This window comes from Fistularia commersonii, chromosome 10, assembly GCF_037954325.1.
Source record: "Fistularia commersonii isolate RoL2024-O1a breed Wild chromosome 10, RoL_Fcom_v1.0, whole genome shotgun sequence".
In the NCBI taxonomy this organism is placed as follows: domain Eukaryota; kingdom Metazoa; phylum Chordata; class Actinopteri; order Syngnathiformes; family Fistulariidae; genus Fistularia; species Fistularia commersonii.
The window spans coordinates 14261779-14288535 of record NC_141293.1 but is presented as its reverse complement, the minus strand read 5'-3'; the positions used below and the strand labels follow the sequence as shown (position 1 = coordinate 14288535).

Here is a 26757-nt window from a genome sequence, read left to right as displayed (position 1 = left end):
TTGTTTTTGTTTTTGTAATTGTTGCTTTTCCAATGTCGGCACATGTGAATGATAGAAATCTGGTCCAGAGATTTGCAAGAAAAGATTCAAGGAAACCGGCGGGATCTTCAAAACGGCTTCTTGAAAAACTGGACAAAACCTTTGCATAAAAAAGACACACTTCTTGATTCCCTTATGGATCAATACTTATCATTTTTTAGGTCTTTCTGTCTTTATCATCATTTCTAACGTGACGTTCAATAGTGAACCCTGTTCCTCTTCATCCCGCGGAACATCCAGGTCTGACAAAACACAACAACACACTTTCATCCAAACTTCGCCGTGATTTCAGCTCCGAGGACAAGAAAGTATTTTCATCACTTTCCTGTCACCTCACCGTGTCGTGGAGGTTCCGAGGGGGAAGTGCTGGAGGTTCTCCAGGAGAACCCAACAGAACCTCAGGAGAACTCGCTGCACACACACGTTAGAGTGAGCTTCAGCCTGGACCATCCGCTTTTTACACAAGTCAGGCAACACACACACTTAATTTGCAAGGAATTGTGGAAAAAATATGTTGCTGTTTTTTCTCAAAATATTGCATCACATCTTCCTTTGTATATACATACACAGTACATAAATATACTGTTCAGTTTGTATATACTTTATGGCTGTTTATACTGTTGTGTTTAAACATGTATATAATATTGTGTGTGTGTGTTTACTGCATATACTGTCTGTTCATACTTTTTGAAAAATTCAAGGTCGCTGCTTCATCATTTCCACGTTCCCTGTTTTCTGATTTGGTTTTTACCCTATTGTCCTGTTTATTTCTGTCCGATTCCGGATGTTGAATCATTCCTTCGACGTTCTCGATGGTGTTGATCCTCTTGATCCGGTTCATGGCCGACATGTGTCTGCGAGGCTCCCTGCGTAGACGCAGGGCCGTCGTTGTTGTTGTTGTTGTTGTTGATGTTTGTGGCCCCCAGTCCTTCTGCTCGCTGACGTGACTCAGTGTGACGACCCACAATGCATCTGGGTGACTGACGGGGAAACAGCCTGATGCACGCTGCCGTGGTTACTAGGGTTTGAGCTTGCTCCCCTGGTCCCGGAGCCTCAAGAGAGGACTGATGAAGATGATGGTGATGACCTAGAAAGAGCAAGCGAGCCAAATGAAAGATTTAATCAATAGATGTTACTTCCTGTTAGTCTGTTATTATGTCTCCAACGATCTGCAGCGCTTCTTTCCTTCAGCCCTCCTTGTTTATCACTTCTGTGTTTATGTACACACTGGGTGTATCTTCATCTCAGATCACAACACACGTGTGTACAAGAGTGTGTGTGTGTGCCCTGACAGGGTCTTACACATTCTTGATCCCTCCTCATCACCACTGATCTTACAGCTGCAGCAGCTGAGGCAACACCCAGCCCCCCCACCACCACCACCACCACGCACACACACACACACACACATACACACACACACATACACACACACAGCCCGCAGTGACACGCAGGTCCACGCCACAGAGAGGAACGATGACATCACCCCCTCGTTCTCCAGCAGCCATCGAAGCGTGAGTCTCCATCTGCCTCCCCCCCCCCCCCCCAGCCTCAGGGGGTGAAGGAGGTCACGAGGATGATGAAGGGGGAGGGAGAAGTTGTGAGGTCGACGATAGTGGTGGTGGTGGGCGGGGGCGGTGAAGGGGTTTATGGAGTGGATGAAGAGGGGTTTGAGGTTATGATGATGACAATGATGAGGGGATGAAGGAGGTTATGATGGTGATGATGGAGGGGGGGCGGACAGGCGTGCGTGTCACGGTCACAGTGAATTAATCAGTCGGCGGTGGCGTGCCACTGCTCTGTCACCCTCTCCCATCCTCCTCCTCCCCCTGCAGCTCCCCCCATCCCGGCACAATGTCCATCCCTCCATGCCTCCGTATCGGGTAACCCCTCCAGCCCCCAGCCCCCCAACAAGGTTTCCATTTTCTTTAGGAACAGAAACAAGATTTGAATACAAGTAATGATTTTTATTTTGAAATCATTTCCTGCTTAGTGTCAGTTGATTTTCCTGTTTCTTTACACGTTTCTTAATTTGCATGCACAAATATATGTTATATATATAATTCCAGGGGTAAATTATTAACTTTATAATTTTCCCCTGATTTCAGTCATTCATCCATCCATTGATCCATCTATCCATCCATCCATCCATGCATCAATCTATCCATCCATGCATCCATCCATGCATCATCAGTGTATGTATCCATGCATTCATCCATCCATGCATTAATTCATCCATCCATTGATCAATGCATCCACCCATCCATTGATCCATCATTAATGCATGTATCCACGCATCCATCCATCCATTGATCCATGCAACCATCCATCCATTCACCCACCCATTGATCCATCATCCATGCATCCATCCATGCATTAATCCATCCATCCATTGATCCATGCAACCATCCATCCATTCACCCACCCATCATCCATGCATCCATCCATGCATAATCCATCCATCATCAATGCATGTATCTATGCATCCATCCATTCATCCATGCACCCATCCATCATCAATGCATTAATCCATTGATCCATGCAACCATCCATCCATCCATCCATGCATCTATTGAAAATGACTTGAAGGGGATGTCCTGCGCACTGAAGGGGGCGGAGCACATCAGAGCTGTTCCTGGGGTGAGAAGCGGGGTGTAACCTAGAAGGGCAGGCTATCAATCACCCTCTCACTCACACTTATGGACAGTTTGGAGATCCCATGAACCTGATAACTGTTTGGACTACGGGAGGAAAATGGAGAACGTGGAGAACCCAGACAGGCAAACGTGGAGAGAATCCAGTTGGTATCAGCCCCCCTTTGGGTTCTCCCTTTCTGCAGATTTATTGCATCTCCTCCAACCAGAAGCAGCAGCAGGTCTTGGAGAGAGAAGTTGGTTCCATACAAGAACACTTAGAACCATGTTCTCTCTCAGCTCCTCCACAAGCAGAACCGAGAGACCGCAGCCAAGCGCAGAGCAGCGACAGGAAGTGAAGACCAAAACTTGCCACGGTGTGGCCAAGACGGACAGGAATTGACACTCAAGCAACACACCGTCAAAGTAGAACAGAAAGTGACGGGAAGAATCTCAACGGGGTTCCTCCGGCTTGGGTTTTCAGCTCCAGGACACATTGGACGACAGGTGGAATCAGGTGGGATCCGTGCATCGTCTCTGTGTTCTCCTCCATGAACGTTCCCTGGGGAGTTCTGGGTTCCTGTTCCCAGTTCTCTGGACAGGTTCTCCTCCCACCTCTGAGAAGACGGGTTCTCACCAGCAGGTCCACGGGAGCGCCTTCTTCTGGGGACACAGAACACCTCCAGGACCCCCTCAGAAGGACCGGCTTCTGCCGAAACAGACGGCGACTCTGCTTTGGAGAACGTTCCTATGGGACAAGAACGTGGCCGATCTGGTCCAGAAACACAGTCGCAGAGCCGAGATGTCAATCCAGACCCCCACCCCCCACACCCCCGCCCCAGGGATTAGGGATTACCCACCGAACACTGAGAAAGACGGGATTAAGCTCTCTAGTTTGTGGAGTCCTGGCTGCGAGAGACGTGGTCATGTGACCCCAGGAAGGAGCGTTCCAGGACGAATCTGATCTTTCTAATCTAATCTGATGTAATCTAATGCATTCTACTGTACTGTAATCTAATGTAATCTAATACCATGTAAACTGATGTGATCTATTGTATGTAAATGTAATGTAATCTAATCTAACATGATGTGAACCAGTGTAAACAACTGTAATGTAATCAAATGTAATCTAATGTATTTGATTGTAATGTAACCTAAAGTGATGTAAACTAATGTCATCTAAGTGAATGTCATGTAATCTAATGTAATATATATTCTGATGTAATCTAATACATTCTATTGTAATGTTATCTAGTACATTCTATTGTAATGTAATCTATTTAAATGTTATCTCATCTCATGTGAATGAATAATATGTAATGTGATCTAATCTAACATGTGAACCAATGTAACCAAATGTGATGCAATATAATCTGATTTAATCTAATGCATTTGACTCAAATGTAATTTTAACGTGATATAAACGAATGTAATGGACTGTAATGTAATCAAAGCGATGTTATCTAATCGAATGTAATATTTAATCTGATGTAGTCTAGTGTAATGTAAAGAAATGTAGACAATCTAACCCGATGTCATGTAATGAGTTGTACTCTAACATAATGTCATTTTATGAAATGCAATGTAACAAAATGTAATTGATTCTCTTCATGATGTTTTTTTCACCTGTCCAGTCGTCCGGGACTCGAGTCTCTTCCGAGTGAGAGGTGAAACTCAGGTCACTCACTCTCTTTCAAAGCCGGTACAACACGAGTCCAAGTCAACCAGCAAGTCTTTTCTGGACAGACCCTAAAGGTGGAGCGAAGGCTGGTCACATCCATGACTTGGCAGGTGAGTAACACGGAGTTTGAACCCCTCAAGTCGGAGCAAAATCACTGTGGAGCCTCTCAACTTGACCCATTGAATCACCTGAGCAGTTGAGTTTAGTCCTAGTCACTGAGTCCAGTCCGGATCTGTCTCCCATCCGTTGAGTCAATTGAACCGCTGAGCCGAGTTCAAGTTCAAGTCACTGAAACTCCTGTCCATTACTCCTGTCCATTTAATGATCTGAGCGGTCAAGTCGAGTCCGAGTCACCGAGCCTCCTGTCCAATGAGTCAATGGAACCATTGAACTGAGTCCGAGTTACTGAAACTCTTGTCCATTTAATCATCTGAGCGGTCAGGTCAATTCGTCCCCTGTCCACCTGAGTAATCTGAACGGTCGAGTCACTGCATCTCCTATCCATTGAGTCAACCGAACCATCAAATCGAGTCCAGCTCACTAAGACTCCTGACCAGTGAATCATCTGAGCAGTTGAGTTTCGTCCTTGTCACTGAGTCCAGTCCCAGTCACTGAGGAGTCAATTGAACTGTTGAGCCCAGTTCAAATCCAGTGCATTTAATCATCTGAGCAGTGGAGTCTTGTCCGAGTCACCGAGTCTCTTGTCCACCCGAGTCACTTCTACAAACATCATTTGGAGTCAGGTGGAATCCGAGTCATCAAGTCACTGAGAAAGAGAGACTGGAAACCACTGAGGCCCCAGCTCTAGATCTTACCTCCAGGCTGAGGAGCATCAGTGTGGCCACTGGACAAGCATCCTCCTCCTCCTCCCCTTCATCCTCCTCCTCCTCCTCTCAGGGGGGTGGGGGGGCGGAGCTGGGGTTCCCGGTGTCGCACCACTGGAGCAGCTGAGGAGACGCTCCAACCTCCTCTGCGGAGGAGCAGTGCAGTAGAGAAGGTCCACCCGTGGACCCGCTCCTCCTCCTGCCCCGTGGATGCTCCAGAGCCACAGCTGCCATCTGAAGGGTGAGGAGGGGGAGCTTCGTTCCCGCGCCTGGAGCGGACCGGCGAGTCTCCGCGCACCGAGAGACACATCAAACACCATCCCCGTCTCCCGTGGTCGTGGGTGCGGCGGGGGAGTCCGTCAACATCTTGGAGAGACAACTCTCGCGTGATTTCACTTTTGTCGGCGAGTCGCAGTTCTTGGACCCCGAGGAACCCACGGGGACCGGCTCGGTCTCCCACGCTGGACGGTAAAGAAACCTTCACTCCGGGATTACTGCTGCGTGTGTGTGTGTGTGTGTGTGTGTGTGTGTGTCTGTGTGTGTTTATTGGCACCATCTGAGAGGAGTGTGTCGGTGGTCACGCCACACACTCCTCCTCACACTCCTCATCCACGCGGAGGAAGTGACGCCTGGATTGGGACACGCGTGAGTTTCTGGACTTCCGCTTGGTCTCCACGGAACTTCGTCGCGGACGAAAGTTGTCAGACCAGGAGAACCCTCAGGAACCCGCGCGTATTCGTATGAGTGTGTGTGTGTGTTTGTGTGTGTTTGTGTGTGTTTGTGTGTGTTCCCGCGGATTAGCGGACAGCTGGCCGTGTGTTTACTACGGTGGGCTGACCGGATTATGACGTCACCTGGCCTCCAGCTGGAGCGAGTAGCCTCCATCCCTCCATCCATCCCTCCATCCACCCCTCCATCTATCCCTTCATCCATCACCGGCCTCACGTGAGCCACGTCACGCCGCACAGCGCGGGAAAAAAACATCCGTGCACATGCATGTGTCCCAGTCCCCGGATGTGTGACGGTATAGCTTGTTCCTTGAACGCATCACGGAGCAGAGGAGGGGGTCCCCTAACATCTCCCTCCATCCGCAGGTCATGAGGTGAAGCCCCGCCTCCTCCCGCCGCCAGGTTCGATGACGGCGTCCGGCTGTGCGCTGTGCTGCTGCACGGCGACCAGCAGGGTCCTGATGGTGGTCCTGATGCTTCTGCTGGTGATGGCCATCCTGCTGGGGAACCTGCTGACCCTGGCCGTGGTCCTGGGCACCAAGCACTTCCAGACGCCGCAGGGGTACCTGAAGGCATCGCTGGCGGTGGCCGACCTGGCGGTGGGGATCCTGGTGGTGCCGCTGTCGGTGTACGCCGAGGTGTACCTGCTGGTGGCCGACGCGGCGCCGGAGTGGACGGCGCTCAACTCGCAGCTGGTGAGCTTCCACCCCTGCAGCGTGATCGGGCCCGTGTTCGCCGGCTGCACCCTGGTCTCCATCTCCACCATCTTCCTGCTGACGGTGGAGCGCAGCGTGGCCGTGCTACGCCCGCTGCACAGGGACTACGTGATCACGCGGAGGAGGACCAGCGCGCTGATCGCGCTCTCCTGGGTGGGGAGCTTCCTCCTGGCCGTGTCCCCGCTCGTCTTCAGCAGCGAGATCGCACTGGAGTACAACTCCTGCAGTCGCATGTGTAACTATGCCCTGGGCACCATCACCCAGTTCCCCTCCCGGGCCTGGAACATCTTGCTCCTCTTCCCCGCCTTCGACTTCACCCTGCTTGGCGGCACCGTGGTCATCAACATCATCTCCCTGTCCAGCATCAGGCGCCACTCCAGGCGGAGGAAGCACCTGGCCGAGGCAGAAGGTCCGAACGGTTCCAAGCCCTCCTTCTCCGACATAAAGGCGGCCAAGACAATCGGGACGCTGACCGTGGCCTTCACCGCCTCCTTCACCCCCATCGCCGTCTTCGTGGTGGGGAACGTCCTTGGGAACAAGTGGTGCAACTTCTCCTTTGTGGCCTTCTGGATCCTGGCCTCCAACAGCTGCTGGAACGTCATCATCTACAGCGTGAGGGACCAGAAGTTCAGGCTGCGAGCGCAGAAATTGCTGTCCCCTTTCCAGAAGAGGGACACCAACAAGACCTGAGGCTCGTTCCCGCTAAACTCCATGAAGCAGCTGTCCCTCGCAGACTCTCTGAAACCTCTGCGGACCAGGAGGTTCTTCTCTGCGGAGCCAGCGGGAGCTTCTGAACCGAAGCCAGGACCGGACTCGAGCAAACACTGCCAGCGAGTCACACGAGCCGCTGGTTTGTTGGACGACGGCAGAAACGGAGGACTAAGACCTCCGCAGGATCGTCCTCCACCCTCCGCAAACGTCCCCCAGCAGGAGGTCAGAAGGTATCATCACGATTCGCTTCTGTAAAATGTCCATCCTGTGTTGCATCTAGAACTTCTTCTGGGACACAGGAGCTCCTCCTTGAACGTTCAACCCCAAAAGCCACCGGTGGTTGAGCTCTGGTCTGCGGTTTGAATTCTGTGGATGGAAACCACCTGAGAGACAAGGAGGAGCAGCACGATGCCAAGACTTTGACAGAAAAGCTTTATCAGAGTGGAGATGAGACCTTCTGGAGATCTTCTGTCGCCTCCTGCTGAACCATGGAGGTCCAGTTCTTCCACAAAACACAGCCTGACGTCCATGTGAATATTCATTAAAAAACATTTAGCACTCTGACACTGTATGTGTGTGTGTGTGTGTGTGCGCGCTCACTTTCATGGAGTTGCACCCTGGTCTGGTGCTGAAGCAGATGTATGAAGATGTTTAATAAATGCAACTTGCAGTTCCACTGTTTCACCACAGGGAACTTTTGCCACAAGCTCCACCCCTATCGCTGCATTACTGGAGCAACCTGCTGATGGTTGCTAAGCTAATGGCTAATAGTTGTCCCTTCACGAAGAAAAAAATAGATAACAACAAGCAGCCACCTGTGTGTCACAAGCCGCCTACTGGTCAGGGTAGAATTACAGCAAAGCCAGGAAGCTTCTTAAACTGGGATTTGGATTTCGATAATCGCAGCTTTTTGTTTTGACAAACACAGCCCTGCAACCATGAAACATTTAAAAATGGGCTCTGCAAGAGATGGTGAGGGAAGGTGAGCCCCAGCAGGGGCCGAGGAGCTGCCGCCCATCACAGCGTTGCCGTTTTCCTGCCAGCGGTTAATCCCCAGGCGTCACGCTGGAGCAGCTAATTCAGGGTCTGACCGGCACAGACGTCTCCGAGTCCAATTAGACGCTGACCAGTTGTTGGCGGGGAAGCACCGGAGGGGAACGACCTCTGGCCTGAGGCCTGCCTCGCACCAGCTCCGGCTGATTATTTCAAAGAGCTCGCCGTCGTTGCAAATTCAAGTCATGAAATATGCAAGGTATCAGGAAGCGTGCGGAGCCTCAAAGGGCGTCGACGCAACTATTTTCTGGCAGGAAGAGGGACAATTAGCATTTCCCAGTAGCTCCTCTGTTGGGATTAATGGCCGGGCTTTTCTTGTTTGCGTCATCAAACGTGCGTGGGTTTGCGGTGGGAACACATGGCGCCCTGCAGATAACGGCACAGGAGGCTTCAGAACGCAGGGTTCACGCGAAAACACGGATCAGGTGCGGTCGCTCTGCTGGTGGCGCTTTGATTTTGTGGCGAGGACGTGCTTTGCGGGAATTAGAGGAACAGCAGGGGCGCTTTCTGCTGGGAAATTAAGCGCCAGAGAATGAGTGGGAGGCAGAAGGTCTGGCTTGTGAAATGGGCTTTTACTGGTTTTTATTCAGGAATAAAAAACCCCTAAGGAGACTAACCGTGATGCCAGTACATCAGTCAAATGCAGACTGTCACATGCAGGGTAGCATTCCGTGGACGGGAACGCTACCCTGCATCAGAGGTATTTTAATAGATGCCATTTGTGATTTTTGTGACTTCAGTGTTTACATTTGGTCCTGGTCCAGTCGCCTTGCTCAAGGTAGGAACGTCACGCTGACATCACGGACGTCCTTTCAGTGCAAACCGGGTGTGGATTCAGCTGAGGTGGAACGTTGGGGTTCACAGAATGAAACAAATATGATAGTGGAATTTCAGGGTTTACTTGTCCTCCCTGTTACCGTGGCAACCATGGTGCTAATTCACATCAGGCCCCCCCCCACCCCCAGCCAAACCCCCACAAAAAAAACAAGTGGGATTGGATGTACGGTGGAGTCACATGCTCCAGGATGTACGTCGAGCTGCTCTCTGCTCGCTGGTCCTTTTCAGTAAACAAATGGCGGCTGTGGTTCCATTCCAAGCCCAGACGTTAGTCAGACCCCTCCAGCCTGAGGCGGGGCTGGAAGACGTCTGGTCAATCAAGATGGGGATTGAGCAGAAGGCGAGGAGGAGCAAGGGCTTGGCCACCATGTCGGGGGAGAGCCATCTTCTTGACTTGAAGTGGTTTTTCCAAAGTTCTCAAGGTTCCTCTGGCCTCCATGTGCTTTGGTCGAAATTTAACACTTTTACAAACACCAAATGCCTGAAGTCACAAGTCCTCCAGACAAACCAGAGTTCTGTAGGTTCTCGGAGTGGACACGGGGTTTGGACCTCCTCGGGGTCAGAGGTCAGTAGGTCTTCTTCCAGGAGCGCAGGTAGAGCTGGACGGGCAGCAGTGGGTTCCGACTCTGCAGACTCGGGTGGAAGACATTGAAGTCCGCCCTCCTCACCCTCTGCAGGTAGTCTTCCAACACCACCTACAGCACCACAGAAGAGATGGTCAGCAGACCAGCATGTCCAGGGTACGTGCACGTAAGCACACATGCGTGCACACACACACACACACCCACATTCCTATCACCCCCTATGCTGCAGAAGGTGAGTGTTTTCATCTCCAACATAAAAAACAATTTGGAGTTCCTTTCTGTCCTGTATCACAGATAAGCAGAAACTGTCATGGCGACAGCAGACTTGAGTTTCCAATTTTTTGTTGTTTGTGTTTTTTGGGTTTTTTTTCAAATGGCTTTCAGAGATTCTCTCCATTGTCCTGTGCACATTGCACATTGTCCTGTTCCTGATGCCATGCTGCTACCTGGCATGAAAAAAAAATGTGTCTTTGTCATAAAAAAATCATAACATGCACAAACACACACACTTATATTACACATCACACTTGTCTCAGAGTCTGGGAGACTAAATATTTCAGCGCGAGTGAGGAGGGAGCTGCTGCACAGCTTCATCACGTGGACTACCCCGAGGAACCCAGGCAGTGGCAGCAGCGGCGTGGACGTCAGGGGTGGTTGTGTGTAGGCCGCAGAATGACGGGACCTGCAGCCAAATCTATCAATAGTATCTGACCTACGACCTCTGCTAACAGAAATAAACATAATCCCGTCAACCAGTAAAAACGCAAACCTCTCGTGTCACACCTTTGAAATAGCATCCTTGGTCTACGCCCCTCTCCACCATCAGCGTTTCCTGGTAACATCACCGTCTCCCGTTAATTTATGAAGAAAGTCTTGTTCCATCATTCTAGCTTCCGCCATTTGCGAAATTTGCTAAAACAAATTGGTGCGGGGACTATTTGTCGAGCAGAGTGGATGAATACATCTTCAGGAAGACGGCTTTATTTATGCTGGTTTTGCACCACATCACATTGTGATATTCGCCTTTTTTCATTTGTCCTCTTTTTTTGGATGCTTTTTGTCCTTCATGATTGCTCCCAAGCGTCAGTATTTTTAATTTTTACTGTACAGTGTTTTTGTGTCCTAGAATATGATTTTTCCACTGTGGCAGCGTAGCTGAGTGACATAGGTGCTTATGGAAAGGGTGTGAGTCCAGAATCACAGTGAAATTTCGTGATCCGTGGAGTCATGGGAATGGGATTCTGACGTAAGTCGAGAAACTTTTACCATATTTTCAGACATCAGACCAAGCATCAGTTCCCCTCCCGTCCACTAGATGGTAACTGTGTGGCAGCATATAATGATTAAAAAAATAATGTTTTTTTTTTTTATCTGTCTGGGCTGCATACCTTTGCACCTTTTCACGCTTTTGTTTTCCTCATAAATGGGAAATGTCTTGAAATTACGAAGCCGGTGTCTTTCTGGATTTATTTTCGGTGAAAAGTGAACCGAGTGCCATAAAGAAGACGATGGAAGGACTCACCGTCTGGAGGAAAGCCGGGGTCGCTGCTGCCGGGACGTTTCGGCTAAATGTCCGTGCCTGGGGAAGCAAACCGCATGTGTTCAGCAGCGCCCCCCAGTGGAGACTGCGGGTGCCACGGAATACACCATGCCCCCACCTTCACAAAGGGACCTCCTTCTTCTGACTCTCTAAGTGGTGTCTTAGCATGCTAGCGCTAGTTATTGTGTACCTACATGCTGCAGGTGGACGTGGGCCTGGCTGGCGATGTCGTACACCACGTCTCGGACGTTCTGCGTGGTGCTGCCCCGGATGAAGTCCTCCTGGGACGCCCCGTGCTGCAGGGGAGATATTCTTTTCAACCACAATTATGTCTTTGGATACATTTATGAATCCCGCTACATTTCCAGAACGGATCCACCCTTCCACGCTGGACAGGGTGAGTCAGCCCAGCGAAGGCTGCCTCTCCCCCTGGTGCCGTCGCTGAGGGACAGAAGAGGACGCTCTCCATCTGCTGCTGACTCAAGGGCTCATCTGGTATTCAATATTTAATTACAAAAAGAGCAAAAGCAAAAAGTTTGTTCAAGAAACTTGACTCGGGGGCGCCAAAAAGCGCCCAGCAGGATGGCGCCGCATCTGAAGAACCAACAGCATTCAGCTGCTGGGTCTTCTGGATGAACGGAGATTATCTGCTCTGACTGGATTATGAAAAAAAAAACACCTAGATTACATGAAAGTCTGTTGTAAATATGAATAATAAAAAAGGATTGGACCCAAAAAAACAGATGAACATGAACCCCCTAAGTAAGAGTGTAAGTCTAAATACTCCATCAAGCATGATTAAAATGTGGTTTAAAAATTGGAAAAACTTTAAAATGATTGTTTATCTCTGTTCGGTTCTTGGCACCACAACGGTCCCATTTCCATTGCTGAGCTTCTCCTAGCCCACCCAAATGCCATACGGTAAGACAACCAACCCCCCTTTGCACCCTGTCCACGGCCCATCCGTGACGGCTCCGTGCAGAGGATCATTTCTCACAAGCAATGAATAAAGACTTGAAATTTATAAAAGGGATCAGATCCCTCCCGGGTGAACACTTCTGAAATTCAATTTGTAATTTAGTTGCAGCTACTTCGGGTTGAAGGACATGTTATTATTATTATTATTGTTATGAGTATTATGGTGCAGACGAGAGCAGCGCGACAGTGCCCCCCTTAGGTGGCCGGCTGAAGTGAGGTGAGCGCTCACAGGCCTGCAGTCTGAAACAATGCAGCTGAAGATTTTAAGGGCAGAAAATCTGCACGATACACACGCCATCACGCAAGAGTATGTGTGTGTGTGTGTGTGTGTGTGACAGATGGCCCAGACAAAGGTTGCACACTGTTTGTGTTGTTGTTAGTATTTTTTCAGGGTTGCATCGCAGCCTTGTTCGCCATATGGTTGTTGTGTAACGATCCCTCGCTGCTTTTCAGTGGCCGATGATGATGACGGGTCCGCTGCCATGACAGCGGACCCGTGACTCGCCTAAGCATGTCCAAGCATGTGCGTCGGCTCATGTAGGAGGCTGACACACACACACACACACACACACACACACACACACACACACACACCTTCCTCCCACACACTGGCTGGTGTTTACAAAAGCAGAAGTGTGTGTGGAATTGCACACAGGAGGAGCTTTGCGAATCACATTAGCCACTGGGAGGAGAAATACTCGCTTGAATTTAATTTATATAATCTTGTTTGACGCATTGGTGTTAAACCACTTCCTTACTTATATGTGATAATAATTGTCACTGTGGTTATGGTCATGTCACATTTTAAACAATCCAATCAACTAAAAGCAGCCCAGCAGCTTTTCCCAAAGTACCAAATCTGACATTCTATCATGTAAAATATGTGTTTCCTTTATACAGAGAGACAGTTCAATCCCAGGTCTTCTCACCAGTATGCAGATGTCCATGGGCAGGTAAACCTTTCTCCGGCTGCTGTGGTACGGAATCGCCCTCAGACACGTCACGATGCCCTGAGCTTTCCCAATGTGGCTCGCCGCATGGTCAGCGTGCACGTCCCTCACGCCTGGAAACATCAGACCTCATCACTGGGTTCATTCCTCTCACTCCATCTACAGGAGGTCAGTGTATTCTTACCCAGACACTCAAGCAGGAGGTAAAAGAGGGACGACTGAGTGTTCTCCGCATAGGATTCCAGCTCTTGCAAGCTTCTGTAGGCTCGGTCATCCAGGTCCTTCTCCTGCGGAGACACATTCACACCGACCCCGATCAAGTCAGCTGCCGCTGTGTGTTGCGTTGACCATCAGGTGGCGTTGTGCGAGTACCCTCTCTGTGATGACCCTCAGCAGCCACCTTTTCGTCAGGTTGTGTTTCCTTGCCGCCTGCAAAATAACACACAGTATTGGTGACCAAAACGTTCAGCACTTAAAAAGATAAAATGAATATATGATGAAATGATGTCCCTTTAAATATTGATTGTGTGTGTGTGTGTGTGTGTGTGTTTTTACCCTCCACAGCTCGACACTGATTGGTTGTTTTGGAGGCTCGTCCCGGTAAATCTCCTCAATGGCTGTTTTCCAAAATTGCATCCTCATCAGACCGAGGCTCTTCTGGGAGACAAAGTCCTTCACCTGGTGAATACACACACACACACACACGCACACACACGCACACACACGCACACACACACGCACACACACACACACACGGCAGGGCTCCATGAAGACGTTCACCAACTTTAGCAGACTCACGATCTTCAAGTGGTTCTTGTGTCAACACATCCCACTGGTATGAGCAGCAGCATAATTTTCACACTGATAATATTGTTATGCTCTGCCGAAGGACTACCTGCCTGAGCCAGCTCCACATTGAAGGCCCTCAGGGCCAGAGAGGAGCGCCGGGCCTCCTCAGGGAGGAGGAGGGAGGAGACAAAGCCCTCGTAGTCTCTGGACCTAAGACAGTTAGAAGGCAATCGCTATATAAGTTGAATATTTTGCACATTGGCGTTTGCTTCTAATGTTCAATTTTCCCATATCAATAAAACATGACATCAAAATAAAAGCCATGATTAATTTCACCACAATTTGTAGATAACAGCAGTGAATAGTCTCATAACAGTAACGTGATGCCATTGTCAGCTAGTATTGATCATATTGAAAATTTTCGAGCAAAGCTGATCAGGCGCTCAGACCAATGGACGAGCATCGACATGTAGACTGTACTGTTCTCTAGTGGCGATGTGCGGGACCTGCAGGCCAACCCATCAGTCATACTCCTGGTGTTTGGGACGGATTACATCTTTTAGTGACTTTCTAAGGGCTTGTGATCGAAATTGATAATTATCCGATTTATTTAAGTGATCAGCAACCGTTGTTTGCGGGAACCCCAGAGTGAACTGACAACACTCACATTCTGACCATTTATATGGATTCGAACGCATTCCTGTAATTTAAAAAAATTAACTCCCCACTTCCATATTACATTGCGACATTATCTGTAATTTCAGTTTTGTAATTCCACAATTCCTTTTTGCTGTCGCAAGTCGGTCTGGAGAGTGAGCGCAGTGACGCAGATATTACGTGTTTAGCCGGCTAGCCGGCGCTGCTAGCAGTTAGCGGAGTGTCGGACCCACCGAACCAGCTCCAGGCAGAACTTCTCGTTGTGCTGACCGCCCGCCGTCGCGCTGGCGGCGGCTCTCACACTCCGGATCTCCGCCGCTCTCCGGACCTCCGGGCCGGCCCTCGACACCCGGCCGCGGAGGGCGCAGAACGCCGGGGCTCTGCTGAATGACAGCCCGAGTTTAGCACTGATGCTAGCTGCCATGTTACCCTTCAACTTCCACCCGGTGTCACGTCGAAATGCTTCCCCCGTCGGTCCGAGGCTCTGAGGCCAGGGAACCAACAAAGTGCGGGGACTGGAGTCGGAGAACATCATTAAAATGTTAAATTTTTTTGTAATTAATTTAATTAAAATGACGATTAAACATTTTACGCCAGAATATTATGTAAAAACTCGCACACGGAAATAAAAGTTCCGAAAAAGTGAAACCGGAAGTATGAAGGAAAACGAGTGAGTCGGACACCAAAATAAACAAACATTAACTACAAATAAATATCAATAAAACGAACCGCACTCGGCGGGGAAATATAAGTTCGCTTTCTTGGAGGGAAAGCACAAAAAGTAGACTGAACTTTCGTTTTTTTTCGTTCCTGGCAATAATTGAGTTTTTAATATCAGACCATATTAAAAGCGCCATTAAGAGTAACTGATTACAGTACCCCTCATTTAAAATATTATTTAAAATAACTTGTAAATACGTCCGTTTTTTTTCTCGTTAATTTAAAAAAATGAATCCTGCACGACTCTTACTTTGCAGCCCTTAACCGGAAGTGCCGTCGAGAGTCGCCCGGCCGTGCAGGGGCTGATGATGCGGGAGGTCTGCAGACCGTCGCTTCTCCTCCCTCTATGGCGACAGTGTCGCTGAGATGTCGGTGTGTGTGGCTGTTGTTGTGGTTGTGTGTCCCGCTTCGCTACGCTGGAAGCACCGGGTAAGATGGCCCATTTCCGGCTCGACTTCTCACACTTCTTCCTCTTCTTTCTCGTTGACAGCACAGCGATAACTGAATACATATGATATTGTTTTCGATTGAATTTATCACTAAATTTGCGAATGTCGTTTATACCGACTGCAGAATCGGTCGTTCTTCCGATCGTCATCATTCCGCTGAGAAAAGTTTAAAAATGTGTCATCTTCGTCTTTTCTTCCGGGTCCCGAAATACCGACGAAACCCGATTAAATAGTCGATCGAGCGCCTCTGTCGGTATTACGAAATGAGAGATCGTTTGGAGAGCAAACAAACCACTCATCACAAGACAATCTTGTCCGTGTGAAAGTTTGTGATGGATATCTTAGCCGCTGGGTGGCCCTGTTTTGTCGCGTACAAATCCCTCCGTTTTCATAATACACTTTTTTTTCTGAAAATAAACCCTATTTAAAGCAATATTTTCCTCAAATATAGTCGTGGGCATTTTTTTTTTTTGGAGGAGACAGTTTGACTAAAATCCCAATCGCTTTATACGTTTGAAATGACAGCTTGGTTAATGTGTGTAAATATGAAGAGAGCGCAAGAGGAGGAGCAGCAAAGCAAACGCAATGGATCAATATTTAGTTAGTGAGTTACAGCTGGAACTGAACCTTGTCAGCATCTGCAACCTTTAAAACTTTTTTCTAAACCGGTAAATCATTACTTTCTCAAAACATAAAACAACCTGTACATTCAAAACTGTTTCTTTGACAATATCCTGATGTTGACTCACGACATCTTGCTTCGTGAAGGACCGTCGTTGTTGGCTCATTTCTTGGAGATGTTCAAGTACATTCTTGCAGCTTCTTTTCCAACTGTTTCTTGGGGCAATGGTGAGAATTGTGGTCAGTGAGAGAGGAATTCTCAATATCATATCATGACATGTAGTCTATTTCAAAAGTTGCACCTCAAAGAGAGAGAGAATAAAATCTGGTGAGTTTTTTTTGCATGCAAACGTGTAAACAAGCAAACAGAGCTGGGAGAGTTTTCACCACCAGAGGAAATGCTTTTCTCCAACTTTAAAACAGCTGACACAGATATTTATTTTATCAGCTCCAACTCTTAGAATAGATTTTCATGGCTGCAGGAAGGAGGCCAGGAGGTTGGAGTGCACGTGTCCCCTCAAATGAAGACGCCCAACATGTTTTAGCCGATGGTGTTTAAGCAGATTGTAATCATTCAAGAAATAACCCAAACTAACCCGGTAATTCATCAAATCAAAGTATGCCAAAGTAAATCCACATTTGCAAAAAGGGAAAATGATCCCTGAAAATGTCAACAAGTTCCTTAAGAATGCAAGAAATGATGCAAAGAAAGGAATTAAATCAAGCAAGAAAAGACAGTCAAATGTCAATACTGCGTTGATATGTAATCAATTTGTAGTATTGATTGATTGAAAAACCCAGAACTAGCTGTTTATCTGTGTTAAACAAAAGCTGATGACCCGCTCTCTGCCCTCCAGTGTCTCCACGGACGAGGACGTGTTGCGTCCGTACGCCAAAGGTCACGGCCCCCGTCACTCGCACCGCCACGTCAGGGACTGTCAGCCCGTCGCCCACGGGAACACCACCCACGAGACCTGGCCCGCCAGCAACCGCAGCGGGCTGCCGGTGGCCGAGTCGTCCATCTTCGTCACTGATGCCCGTGGGAGCGCCGCGTGGGTTTATGGTCAGGGTCTTTTTGATTGTCTTGAACAGCAAGGGAAAATAGCTGAACAGGAAGTCTAATGTAAAAATAAACAGTTTTTGAACTTTTGCATGTATTTTAAAACCTTACTTTGCTCTCCGGTGTGCCCAGGTCACATGACGGTGGTCCACGACCCCCTGAGGGCGGTGTCGGTGCTGGAGCCGGGGGGGCCGGGGGGCTGCGGGATGAGGCAGCTGCTGACGGTGCAGCGGACGGCCGAGGCGGCGGGATGCCTGTTTGCCCAGAACGCGGGCTTCTTCAACACCAGCCGAGGGGATTGTCTTGGCGGCGTGGTGAGCAACGGCCGGCTGCTGCAGGACGGCGGCGGCCTGCAGATCGCTCAGTTTGGCATCCGGAGAGACGGGACCCTCGTGTTCGGGTTAGACATCCTCCGTTTCGGCCCAGAAGCACTCAGCTGGAAGGAGAGGGTCACATTTTTTTGCCTGTCAGGCAGCAGGATGTGTGTAATTAATCGAAAGTGATCAAGTTACTATGAAAGATGTCAAGAAAATCAAATGATTTTTTGGAACAAAAAACAGCTCATCCTTCAGATCAATTGAAAATACATATATGGGTGTGTGTGAAGAGACACTCTTTTAGTAGAAGGTTCAGACAAAGACGTCAGAACATGCAGCCCATCAAGTGTATCATGTCCAGGTCCTTCGTGACCCCTAAGAAGGTCTACGACGGCCCCTGTCTACCACCTGCTCCCTGGACATGTCCAGAAAAGGTGGACATGCAGGGGATTGGTCAGATGTGTGTGTTTGTGTGTGAGTGTGGGGGGGGGGTTGGCTTTACTTTGAAGGTGCTTACCTGGAGATGTTTCCTGCCAGGTATCTGTCTCAGGAGGAGGTGACGGATCAGTCCAACCCCTTTGTGCAGCTGGTCAGCGGTGTTGGTTGGCTGCTGAGGAACGGAGAGGTCTACCTGAACCAGAGCCTGAAGGTCGAGTGTGACGCCACCCAGGAGACCGGTGGGTTTCCTCTGCACCTGTTGCACCACGGGTCACACAAAACAGGGTTTTGTTAAAGGTTCAAGCAGATTCTTGCTCATTTTTTGACATTTTGCACTTATTTTTCTGAATTTCTTGCAAAACACTTGTAAATACTTGAACCTCTGGCTTAACATTTGTCAATTTTTTTGAGGAATCCTCGTTTTCAGGGATTTAGGTAAAATATAAATACATGAATAAAAACACTGTCTTAGAGACAGAGGAAGCAGAGATGAAGATATGGACGTCCCTCTTTGGGAGTGAGGAGGATAGGATCAGGATCGAGTCCATCAGAGGGACAGCACATGTTAGATGATCTGGAGACAGTCACACTGAGATGGTTTGGACGTGGACAGAGGAGGGATGCTGAATTTATTGGTCTAAGGATGCTGAGGTTGGAACTGCCGGAGGAGGTTGATGGACAGAGGGAAAGAGGAAATGAAGGGAGTTGGTGTGAGAAGATCCAGAGAACTGGGTTAGATAGAGGAGACGGATTTGCTCCTAAAGGGAGCAGCCCAAAGGAAAAGAAGATGAAAAATATATAAAAGAAATTGGAGGTAGAACAGAAATTGCTGAAATCCATTTAAGAAAGCAGAAGAATGTCTTGGACACTGATAGAAGAGTAACTGTGGTGACCCAAAGTCCCCGTCCTCCGAAGAACGGAGAGATTTCATCAAGCACCCGAGCATGGAGTGTTGCCTCATTTCTGCAGCATCTGCTTCTGACTGGAAACTTCAAGTTAAGACTTTGCCGCTGCCTTTTTATTTTTCCTTGACAGGTACTTTTCGCTACTTTGTGGACGTGGTGTCAGCCAGGACGGCTGTGGGGCACAACGCTGAGGGGCAGCTGGTCCTGGTCCAGGTTGACGGGCAGACTGGAGTGCGGGGGTGAGACGTTGGCTGAAGCAGGAGGAGGGAGGCAGGAGCGGGGACCTTGAAGGCTCCATACATCTTTATATGTGCCTTATCAGATTATGAAACATCCAGCATGTTCAAAAATGGGATTAGGAAACTGTCGTTAGTGGCATGGAGCTGATCTTACCTCCTCCATCAGAGCCATGACCTCCTCTGGAGGTGATGTGGACGTGATGCAGCTTAATTGGATGGAGGTTACCTGAAAATTAGTAAAAAAAAAATGTAACCGAGAAATGATCTGTGCAATTTTCAAGATATCACACACTGACAGAAACTTGAAGCCACCAGACAGGGACGTGTAACCTGACCTCCACGTATCTCCTCAGGATGAATTTGTGGCAAATGGCCGAGTTCCTGAAGAAGAATGGCGTGATCAATGCCATCAATCTGGACGGAGGAGGCTCGGCCACCTTCGTATCCGGCGGCTCGTTGGCCAGCTACCCCTCGGATCACTGGTGAGACTCGGCCCACTCACCTGCGTGATTGACAGCCAGAGGAGGTGCTAAGCACCGCCCACAAACATTTCAATTGGATGGAACTCATTGATCGACAGCGGGAGGAACGTAGAGCTTGCATGAATTGACGCCAGGCGTATTAGTCAACAATAGCAGCAAGCTAACACTTGGTAGCATTGATTGTCACCGAAGTGCAATCGCAAACTCATTCGAAAGCTAACACCCAGCTATGAAGCTAGGTGTAAGCTTATGTGAGATATGCAGTCCAATTTTGCGCTAGCTCAGACGCTTGGTTCTAATTATTGCTCCTTATATCTTAGCATACTTTTAAGCCATTAAATTGTTATAGCAGCTTGGTATACTGTTAGAGCAGCCAGGTACATCAGAAAAAAACCAATACATTCAGAAAAAAATTAATACTGAGTGTGGAAACTATCTACAGTAGCTTGCTAACAGAAGAGTAGCTAGTCAAAATTTTGATTTTCTTCACTTGAAGTTCACTTTCAAGTGAAGAAAATCACTTACCACGGCAAGACGATTTGGAAGAGAACTTACCATGACTTGGATGCCCAAGAACCTCCTCAAATAAAAAAGTAGCTACTGAATTGTCTGGCTAACCATATAGCTGTATGCTAAGATATATGCAGCAATAACTGAAAACCGAGCGTCTGAGCTAGCATCAATTAGACAGTAAACGCACATCTAGCTTTTGCTTACTCCGAGCTAACTATGGGAGAATAGTAGCAAGGCGTGAGTTTTCAGAGCTTATCTGTGACGGCAAACTTTGTAAAGAACATCAACACAAAAAAAAAAAAAATCCCGAAGTGGCGGCGCCACCAAAACATTTAAACTCACTCTTGTCTCCAGCAAACCGGACAGCAGGTGGCGCTGTGCCCGGCGGGTCTCCACCATACTTTGCGTTCACCCACGGCGCTGCAGCCCAGCGGATTGCAGCCTCCATGGGGAGTGTGTGGACGGACGCTGCCGCTGCACGGCTGGCTGGAGGGGCGACGCCTGCGACACATTCGTCTGTCAGCCGGCAGACTGTGGTGACCACGGGATGTGTTCCCCCGGTGAGCAACATTTAGGAACACATCACATCACACCACCTGCTGTTTTATGTTTTTATTTAAATATACCAGCTCCATTGTCCTGCATGGTTATGTTGCAGGTGGATGTGTATGTGATGCTGGATGGAGAGGACAGAACTGCAGCCAAGGTAAATACAAACAAACACGCACGCACGCATGCACGCACGCACGCACACACACACACACACACACACACACACACACACACACACACACACACACACACACACACACACACTTGAAAGTGGTGTTAAAACAAAGGCCTATATCAAGAAATCCACTGTTGACATGAATCCCATCTTCTGAAGTAAGAGGTACCTTCACAGACCGCGGGGGGCAAACCTTGTATGCTCCAAAGACTCCAGTCAAATATCTAATATAGTGAGAAATGTGAAAGGAAAACATTTTGAATATATAAATACAGCTAACATATGAAACAAACACGTCAATCAAATTCATTAAGGTATTTCCCCCAAATTATAAGTTCTGTAACTAACCACCAAAACTAATTTGCTTTTTGCATTGCTTCTTGTGGCCAGGTGGGTCAGTAGCTCCTCAGACAGCCTCAGATATGTTTTTTGTTTTTTTTTGCATTCCAGTTTTGAAACTGACCTTTCACAGCTTGCGACTGATGATGCGATTGTAAACATTAACTTGCATGTAACAAACAGCGCTGGAAATATTTCATTAAATATAGTTTGGGAACTATCCAGTGACCCAGGAAGGTAAAATAAATAACTAATCTACATGCACAAAAACCTGAAGAAAAGGCGAGTTTTGACTCAAAATGCCTCCAAAAATGGATATGCCACAGCTGAAATTAAAATTACTGTCTTTCTTCTGTCTGATTGAATGCCCCCCTCTGATGGATGGCCGGGGCCAATGTGCCGTCGGCCTCTCCACCCTCTGTGGCTCCTCCACCTGTCGACCCACAGCCAGAGCTGCCAAGTTTTAGAAACCATTATTTGCAGACTCAGGGTCAGCTGGTCTATTTCTGTTTCAGGGATGTTTACAATCATAGAGGGCGGGAAGCGGCGCCAACAACATGTTTATATTTACAACTCAGATTATCAGCTTTGATTTTTCTTTTTTTACTAGTTTGTATTGCGTTTCCTGCAAAATTCGATTCCATTTCTTCCCAATCGTCAGCCGCACACGAGCTGTGAAAGTTTAAATCGATAGTTCTGGGAATAATTAAGTCACTTCCTGACTCTAAAATGTCCCACTTTACACATTTGTTTTTTTGTTTTTGGGGAAAAGAAAATTCCAGGACTTAGCCTCATGTTCTGAGAATGGGGCAGGAGGCGGGGCTTACGCCACAAGGTCACCTGTCAATCACAAGGGCACTTCTAAATAATTTGCTTTTTCTTACAAACCTAAAGACAATGGAACACAGTGCAATGAATGCGGTGATTCTGAATTAAAGGGTATATTTGTCATGATGAAACAAAGAGCAGGCTGTGAATTTCGCAGGGATCAGAACCATGGAGAGGGCAGGAGACCCTCCAAGTTCTCAGGACCGAAGCCATTCAACCACAGCTTCACGGCAAAATGCGTTTTCATTCAAATATCCCCCTCTTTACAGAGTGCCTACCTGGTTTCTATGGCGACGGCTGCAATCAGACCTGCTCCTGCGCCAACGGTGGCTCCTGTGACCATGTTCACGGACACTGCAGCTGCCCTCCTGGTTTCCATGGCAACACCTGTGCAGAAGGTGAGTTTCATTGATCCAGTTTGTTATTTCTGTTTATCGATAGATCCCGATCCACAGTTTGCTCATGTGACGTGTGTGTGTTTGACGTTCTGGTGTGATATCTTCAGTGTGTCCTCTGGGCTCGTTCGGCGTGTCCTGCTCCCGGCAGTGTCGCTGCGAAAATATGTGCCCATGTGACCCCCAGACAGGAAGCTGCAACATCACACTGTCCGGACAGACCAATGACCCTTTACACAGAGGTATGCAAACATGCACGCAGATTTGATCATTCAGAGGTGAATCTTTAAGAACATGCACCAGTGGAGAAGGCTCTTCTTCTCGTGTGTGTGTGTGTGTTCACATGCAACAAATATTTGAACATTTGCAGCTGAGCTTCCTTTGGCTGTCTGTTCAAACAGCAGCAGGGTTCGGGGGCAAGATGGACGGGGCCGTCTCTTGGACCCGAGCATGGAACATCGCTAGAACTCCTCTGGATTTTCAAAATTCACCTGACATTCAGCAGAAAATAACAAACGGGATAGAAATATTGAATTGTGCGATGAGACTGACGGTGATTTGTTATCTTCCGGTACCAGGGTGTTAAATATTGACTCCAATGTTCCTCCCTTGTCAGCAGGCCACTGCCTGGCCCAGCAGATGTTTACATCCTGGAGACGAGAGGAGGACGCTCACCGGGAGCAGCCTTATCTGGCCGAGTGAGTGTCAAAGGTCAAGGTCTCCTCACTCCCGAACCTCTCCCTGCTCACCGAAAATAAATCGTCACCATCTCCACAAAAGAAAAGGCGGGATTGATTGTCACGACAGTAGTTTTTTTTTTTTTTTTTTTGAAAAAGAGTAGAAAATCAGGAGGGAATGTCCTGCAACAGCCACGGTCCGACCTCCTGCAGCCACGTGACCACTCTGCATGTTGTGTGACATGAAACGGGAGAGCGTGAATAATTCATAGGCAGTGCCTCCACCTCCTCACCTTTTCACATGCAATTTAGCGATTGTCCATCGTTGCCATGGTGATGGAGACAGACTTGTCGTAGGGCAACCCACGGATATGAAGTAGCAGGCGGATGTTTATTAACCTGTTTCACGTTTCTAGAACAAGGTGATTTGTGGATAAACGTAACAGGCTTAGTATCACTTTTGAAAAACAAAACACAGATTACATTAAATGTATCCACATACTACTGAGAAAGAGGTGTGTGTAACTACCAATGTAATTTTAAGCATCGCTGAACTCACCATGTCTTCCATCCAGGAGGACCTGGCTGCTGGCCACCTCCAGCCTGGCCGTCCTACTGGTGGCCAGCCTGCTGGGTCACGTGGTCCGGACCCACCAGGGTTCACCGCGGGCTCACTTCCCGGAGCGTCGAGACTATTCCTACGTGCCGCTGAACAACATCAACGGCTCGTTGGCGGTGGGGAAGTCTGGCACAGCCGGACTCATCCCGGACGACTCAGACTCCCAGGAGGAGATCTGGTCGGGGTCCACGTAGCTGCTGGTCTGAGGTGGGGGGGTCGTGGATGCTGAGGACCCTGCTGGCGCACAGAATGTTCTACGAGGAACCTCCAGCCGGAGAACCCCGGCTGAGGGCTCCCCGCGACGGCCTTTCCTGAACGCGAGGTCGAGTCGCAGGGAGACGGCTCAAAGCATCGTGTTGTTACCATGGCAACTGAGATGATGTCGCTCCTCCGCGAAGGACATGTTTAGGTTCTGCCCTGTGATGCTGTCTGTAAAAAATGGAGAAAAAAAAAAGAATCACAAAGGATCCACGGTAGTATCTACCCTGAGAGCGGTCAGGCAATGTTTCAGAATCATCAGGAATTTTCGTTCGTCGAAGTTGTATTTTTCCATGTAAAAGACAAAATGCCTGATTTGTTTTTATTTTTATAAAGGTCTCTGTCAGGTTTTTCCAAAAGTCCAAGTTTTTCCATCAGTTCAAAAAGTACTGATCGGAAAGACAAACATTGTGACCGAATGCGTTTTGACACGGAATCAGAAAAATGCTACAATTTTCCATCCCGTTGTCACTATTATTTCCTGAAGAATAAATAGGGAGCTCTGGAAAGGCACCAAGGAGGACTTGAAGCAGCCTGGAGGAGAATTCACACAGACTTTTTATTTCTGTCTCATTTTTACACATTTGCTAATAAACCCGTTTGGTGTTTCTGGGAGCTTTGTTTGTGTTCGAGGTCCTGAAGTTCTGCCGCTCCTTCACTGCTGCCTCAGCGACTCAGATCTCAGCCTTGAATGAAAATAACACACACTTGAAGAAACACCATCATTTGTCACTCAAAATGAAAAGAAATGAAAATGAACAAGCAGGTATTGGTAAAGTTAAACTCAATTAACCCAAAAACTTAAAAGTCCTAGATGCCACAGAAAGACATTCCTGCGTGTTTTGACATTTCAACCCTAAACCGCTCAGCTTGTTTATCTGCCCAGACCTGACCTTTGACCTCCTGGGTGTCGCAGAGGTCCAGCTGAGGCTGCAGTTTTTAGCCCTGACATGACCTCTGACCCCTGACCCGGGCCGCCGCTGGCTGCTCAACTTTCACTCTGCCTCAGCTGTGGGAATCTGAACTATTCCTCCCCTTGGTGGTCCAATCTCCCAGCAGGGGAAGACATGTTCTTCCAAGAGGACTTCATCTATAAAACAACTAGGTGTTTATCAAAATCCCATTTTTGGTTTGTGATTGGAGCCCAGATCTGTGTTAGAAGCAAGCAGGAAGAGCGTCTGACACTAACATTGTCGCCGCCATCCCTGAAGTGGCATTTAAACACAGCGGGATGCACAGCCACCGCTAGGAAGCCCAGAGAAAATCATGGAAAACCCACGCGTGAGGTGTCCGTGTCGAGAGTTTGTCCATGAAGAAATGGAGAAGTCGTTCTTGATCGCATCATCTGTGAGAGGGCAGGAGACATTTGGAGGGACTGTCGGGAATGTCGACAGATGAGTCAGAAGAGTCGTTCAAAACCGGTCAGGGACGGTTTGATGATTTTACAAAGAGGAGCAGCTTTACTCATCCGTAAAATGAAGTTTGGACATAAAATGTAGCAAAACTGTGCACAGTACATTTAGCAATACATCGTAGCATTAAGTGCGCAGCCATTAAATTGAGCAATAAAGCATCAAAAAACTTGTCAGATCGTCAAGGAAAATACACCTAATAAACCCATATTACTCCTTTCCCCAAGTCAAGGTATGACTGGAACTGGAAAGTAGACAAGACCTGGCATGGAGACCGATAAAGAGAGAGAAAAGAAGATGCACAGGGGGTTCTCCCGGCCACTGGAGCTCATCTTAAAGACCTCGCTCGGTGGTGCGTTCAATGACCTCGCCTCCTTTTTGGCACAGTTCGCTGTTTGTCTGCTGCGCTGCTGATGCAACTCCAGAGCAAGATGTCACCTCTCTCCTCCTTCTCACAGACACCGTGTTGAACAAGCAGACAAGTCATAACTATCAGGAAATGATCTTCCAAATAAACCTGACTTAAAGATAAGTTTAAAGATAAACTGTGGATCAGGCAGCATCTGAGAAGACTTCAGAAATTTCAAAATAACGGAGGACTTTCCGAACAAATTTCAGAGAAAAGATCAGGGAAGCCCATCACAACCAGGAAGTCACTCGGCCACGAATCCCCGCCCACATTCCACTCTGCCATGTTTACGTCCCGACCGCCGCTGACCTCTAAACCTACAATTACACAACTGGTCTCCACGGCAACGGGCAACAACCTGCGAACCTTCATATCCCTTCACACATCTCCTCCCGGGGGAAACATGAACAAACGAATCCAAATAAACCAGGGGAAATTATGCAGTTTTAAAAAATATAAATCACCCAGAAGCGACACAAAACACAGAGAGCAGGGGAGGCCACTCACATGTGCAAAAATCAGATTATAATCTGAGCATTCCTGGGAGTACGACAGGTTTCTCTGATTTTTCGGCGGACGTGTCCCAAGAGCTGCCCGAGACACCGGCGGCTGCCCGGACCTGCCGCCAG

At 48.3% G+C, this 26757-nt stretch overlaps 3 protein-coding genes and 2 long non-coding RNA genes across 9 annotated transcripts; 2 read left to right on the top strand and 3 right to left on the bottom strand.

Moving 5' to 3' along the window:
• The first annotated feature begins 5342 nt into the window (after window positions 1–5342).
• LOC147230480 (alpha-1A adrenergic receptor) lies at window positions 5343–7894 on the top strand. Its single transcript, XM_086153887.1, has 2 exons — window positions 5343–5645; window positions 6272–7894. Exon 2 carries the CDS (start codon window positions 6313–6315, stop codon window positions 7309–7311), a length of 999 nt encoding a protein of 332 aa, XP_086010013.1. The 5' UTR covers window positions 5343–5645; window positions 6272–6312; the 3' UTR covers window positions 7312–7894.
• A 1046-nt stretch (window positions 7895–8940) lies between these two features.
• On the bottom strand, window positions 8941–15173 carry ndufaf6 (NADH:ubiquinone oxidoreductase complex assembly factor 6). Of its 2 annotated transcripts, none has more exons than XM_086153889.1 (9): window positions 14954–15173; window positions 14170–14273; window positions 13830–13952; window positions 13647–13703; window positions 13459–13561; window positions 13254–13387; window positions 11541–11642; window positions 11329–11385; window positions 8941–9917 (listed from the first exon to the last, which is right to left on the bottom strand). In XM_086153889.1, exons 2-9 carry the CDS (start codon window positions 14188–14190, stop codon window positions 9789–9791), a joined length of 726 nt encoding a protein of 241 aa, XP_086010015.1. In that variant the 5' UTR covers window positions 14191–14273; window positions 14954–15173; the 3' UTR covers window positions 8941–9788. The 2 variants fall into 2 exon arrangements, with proteins under 2 accessions (XP_086010015.1, XP_086010014.1); XM_086153888.1 differs by having other exon boundaries at window positions 14174–14273; window positions 14954–15167.
• Window positions 15174–15697: 524 nt separating this feature from the next.
• nagpa (N-acetylglucosamine-1-phosphodiester alpha-N-acetylglucosaminidase) lies at window positions 15698–24915 on the top strand. Of its 3 annotated transcripts, none has more exons than XM_086153885.1 (12): window positions 15698–15869; window positions 17368–17573; window positions 17703–17970; window positions 18425–18564; window positions 19361–19469; window positions 19823–19951; window positions 20819–21024; window positions 21123–21170; window positions 22628–22756; window positions 22864–22995; window positions 23373–23451; window positions 24006–24915. In XM_086153885.1, the coding sequence occupies exons 1-12, from the start codon at window positions 15787–15789 to the stop codon at window positions 24241–24243; spliced, it is 1767 nt and encodes a 588-aa protein (XP_086010011.1). In that variant the 5' UTR covers window positions 15698–15786; the 3' UTR covers window positions 24244–24915. The 3 variants fall into 3 exon arrangements, with proteins under 3 accessions (XP_086010011.1, XP_086010010.1, XP_086010012.1); XM_086153884.1 differs by having other exon boundaries at window positions 23370–23451; XM_086153886.1 differs by having other exon boundaries at window positions 23370–23464; window positions 24006–24072.
• Window positions 19024–20931, bottom strand: LOC147230478 (uncharacterized). Its single transcript, XR_015106706.1, has 3 exons — window positions 20807–20931; window positions 19805–19971; window positions 19024–19695 (listed from the first exon to the last, which is right to left on the bottom strand). It is a non-coding gene; the product is annotated as an uncharacterized LOC147230478 (long non-coding RNA).
• Window positions 24257–26313, bottom strand: LOC147230476 (uncharacterized). Of its 2 annotated transcripts, none has more exons than XR_015106707.1 (2): window positions 25587–26313; window positions 24257–24993 (listed from the first exon to the last, which is right to left on the bottom strand). It is a non-coding gene; the product is annotated as an uncharacterized LOC147230476 (long non-coding RNA). The 2 variants fall into 2 exon arrangements; XR_015106708.1 differs by having other exon boundaries at window positions 24848–24993; window positions 25497–26313.
• Between the last annotated feature and the right edge of the window lie 444 nt (window positions 26314–26757).

What these genes read in the sequence shown, in the direction of transcription:
- ndufaf6 (XM_086153888.1), bottom strand. Translation starts at nt 15,144, where the DNA reads ATGGCAGCTAGCATCAGTGCTAAACTCGGGCTGTCATTCAGCAGAGCC. An exon ending in TTCTGCCTGGAGCTGGTTCG is followed by an intron (nt 14,274 to 14,953) that starts GTGGGTCCGACA and finishes TAACTGTCTTAG; the next exon opens with GTCCAGAGACTACGAGGGCT. An exon ending in TCAGTGTCGAGCTGTGGAGG is followed by an intron (nt 13,704 to 13,829) that starts GTAAAAACACAC and finishes GTTATTTTGCAG; the next exon opens with GCGGCAAGGAAACACAACCT.
- LOC147230480 (XM_086153887.1), top strand. Translation starts at nt 6,313, where the DNA reads ATGACGGCGTCCGGCTGTGCGCTGTGCTGCTGCACGGCGACCAGCAGG.
- nagpa (XM_086153884.1), top strand. Translation starts at nt 15,787, where the DNA reads ATGGCGACAGTGTCGCTGAGATGTCGGTGTGTGTGGCTGTTGTTGTGG. An exon ending in GAGCGCCGCGTGGGTTTATG is followed by an intron (nt 17,574 to 17,702) that starts GTCAGGGTCTTT and finishes CGGTGTGCCCAG; the next exon opens with GTCACATGACGGTGGTCCAC. An exon ending in AGGACAGAACTGCAGCCAAG is followed by an intron (nt 21,171 to 22,627) that starts GTAAATACAAAC and finishes CCCTCTTTACAG; the next exon opens with AGTGCCTACCTGGTTTCTAT.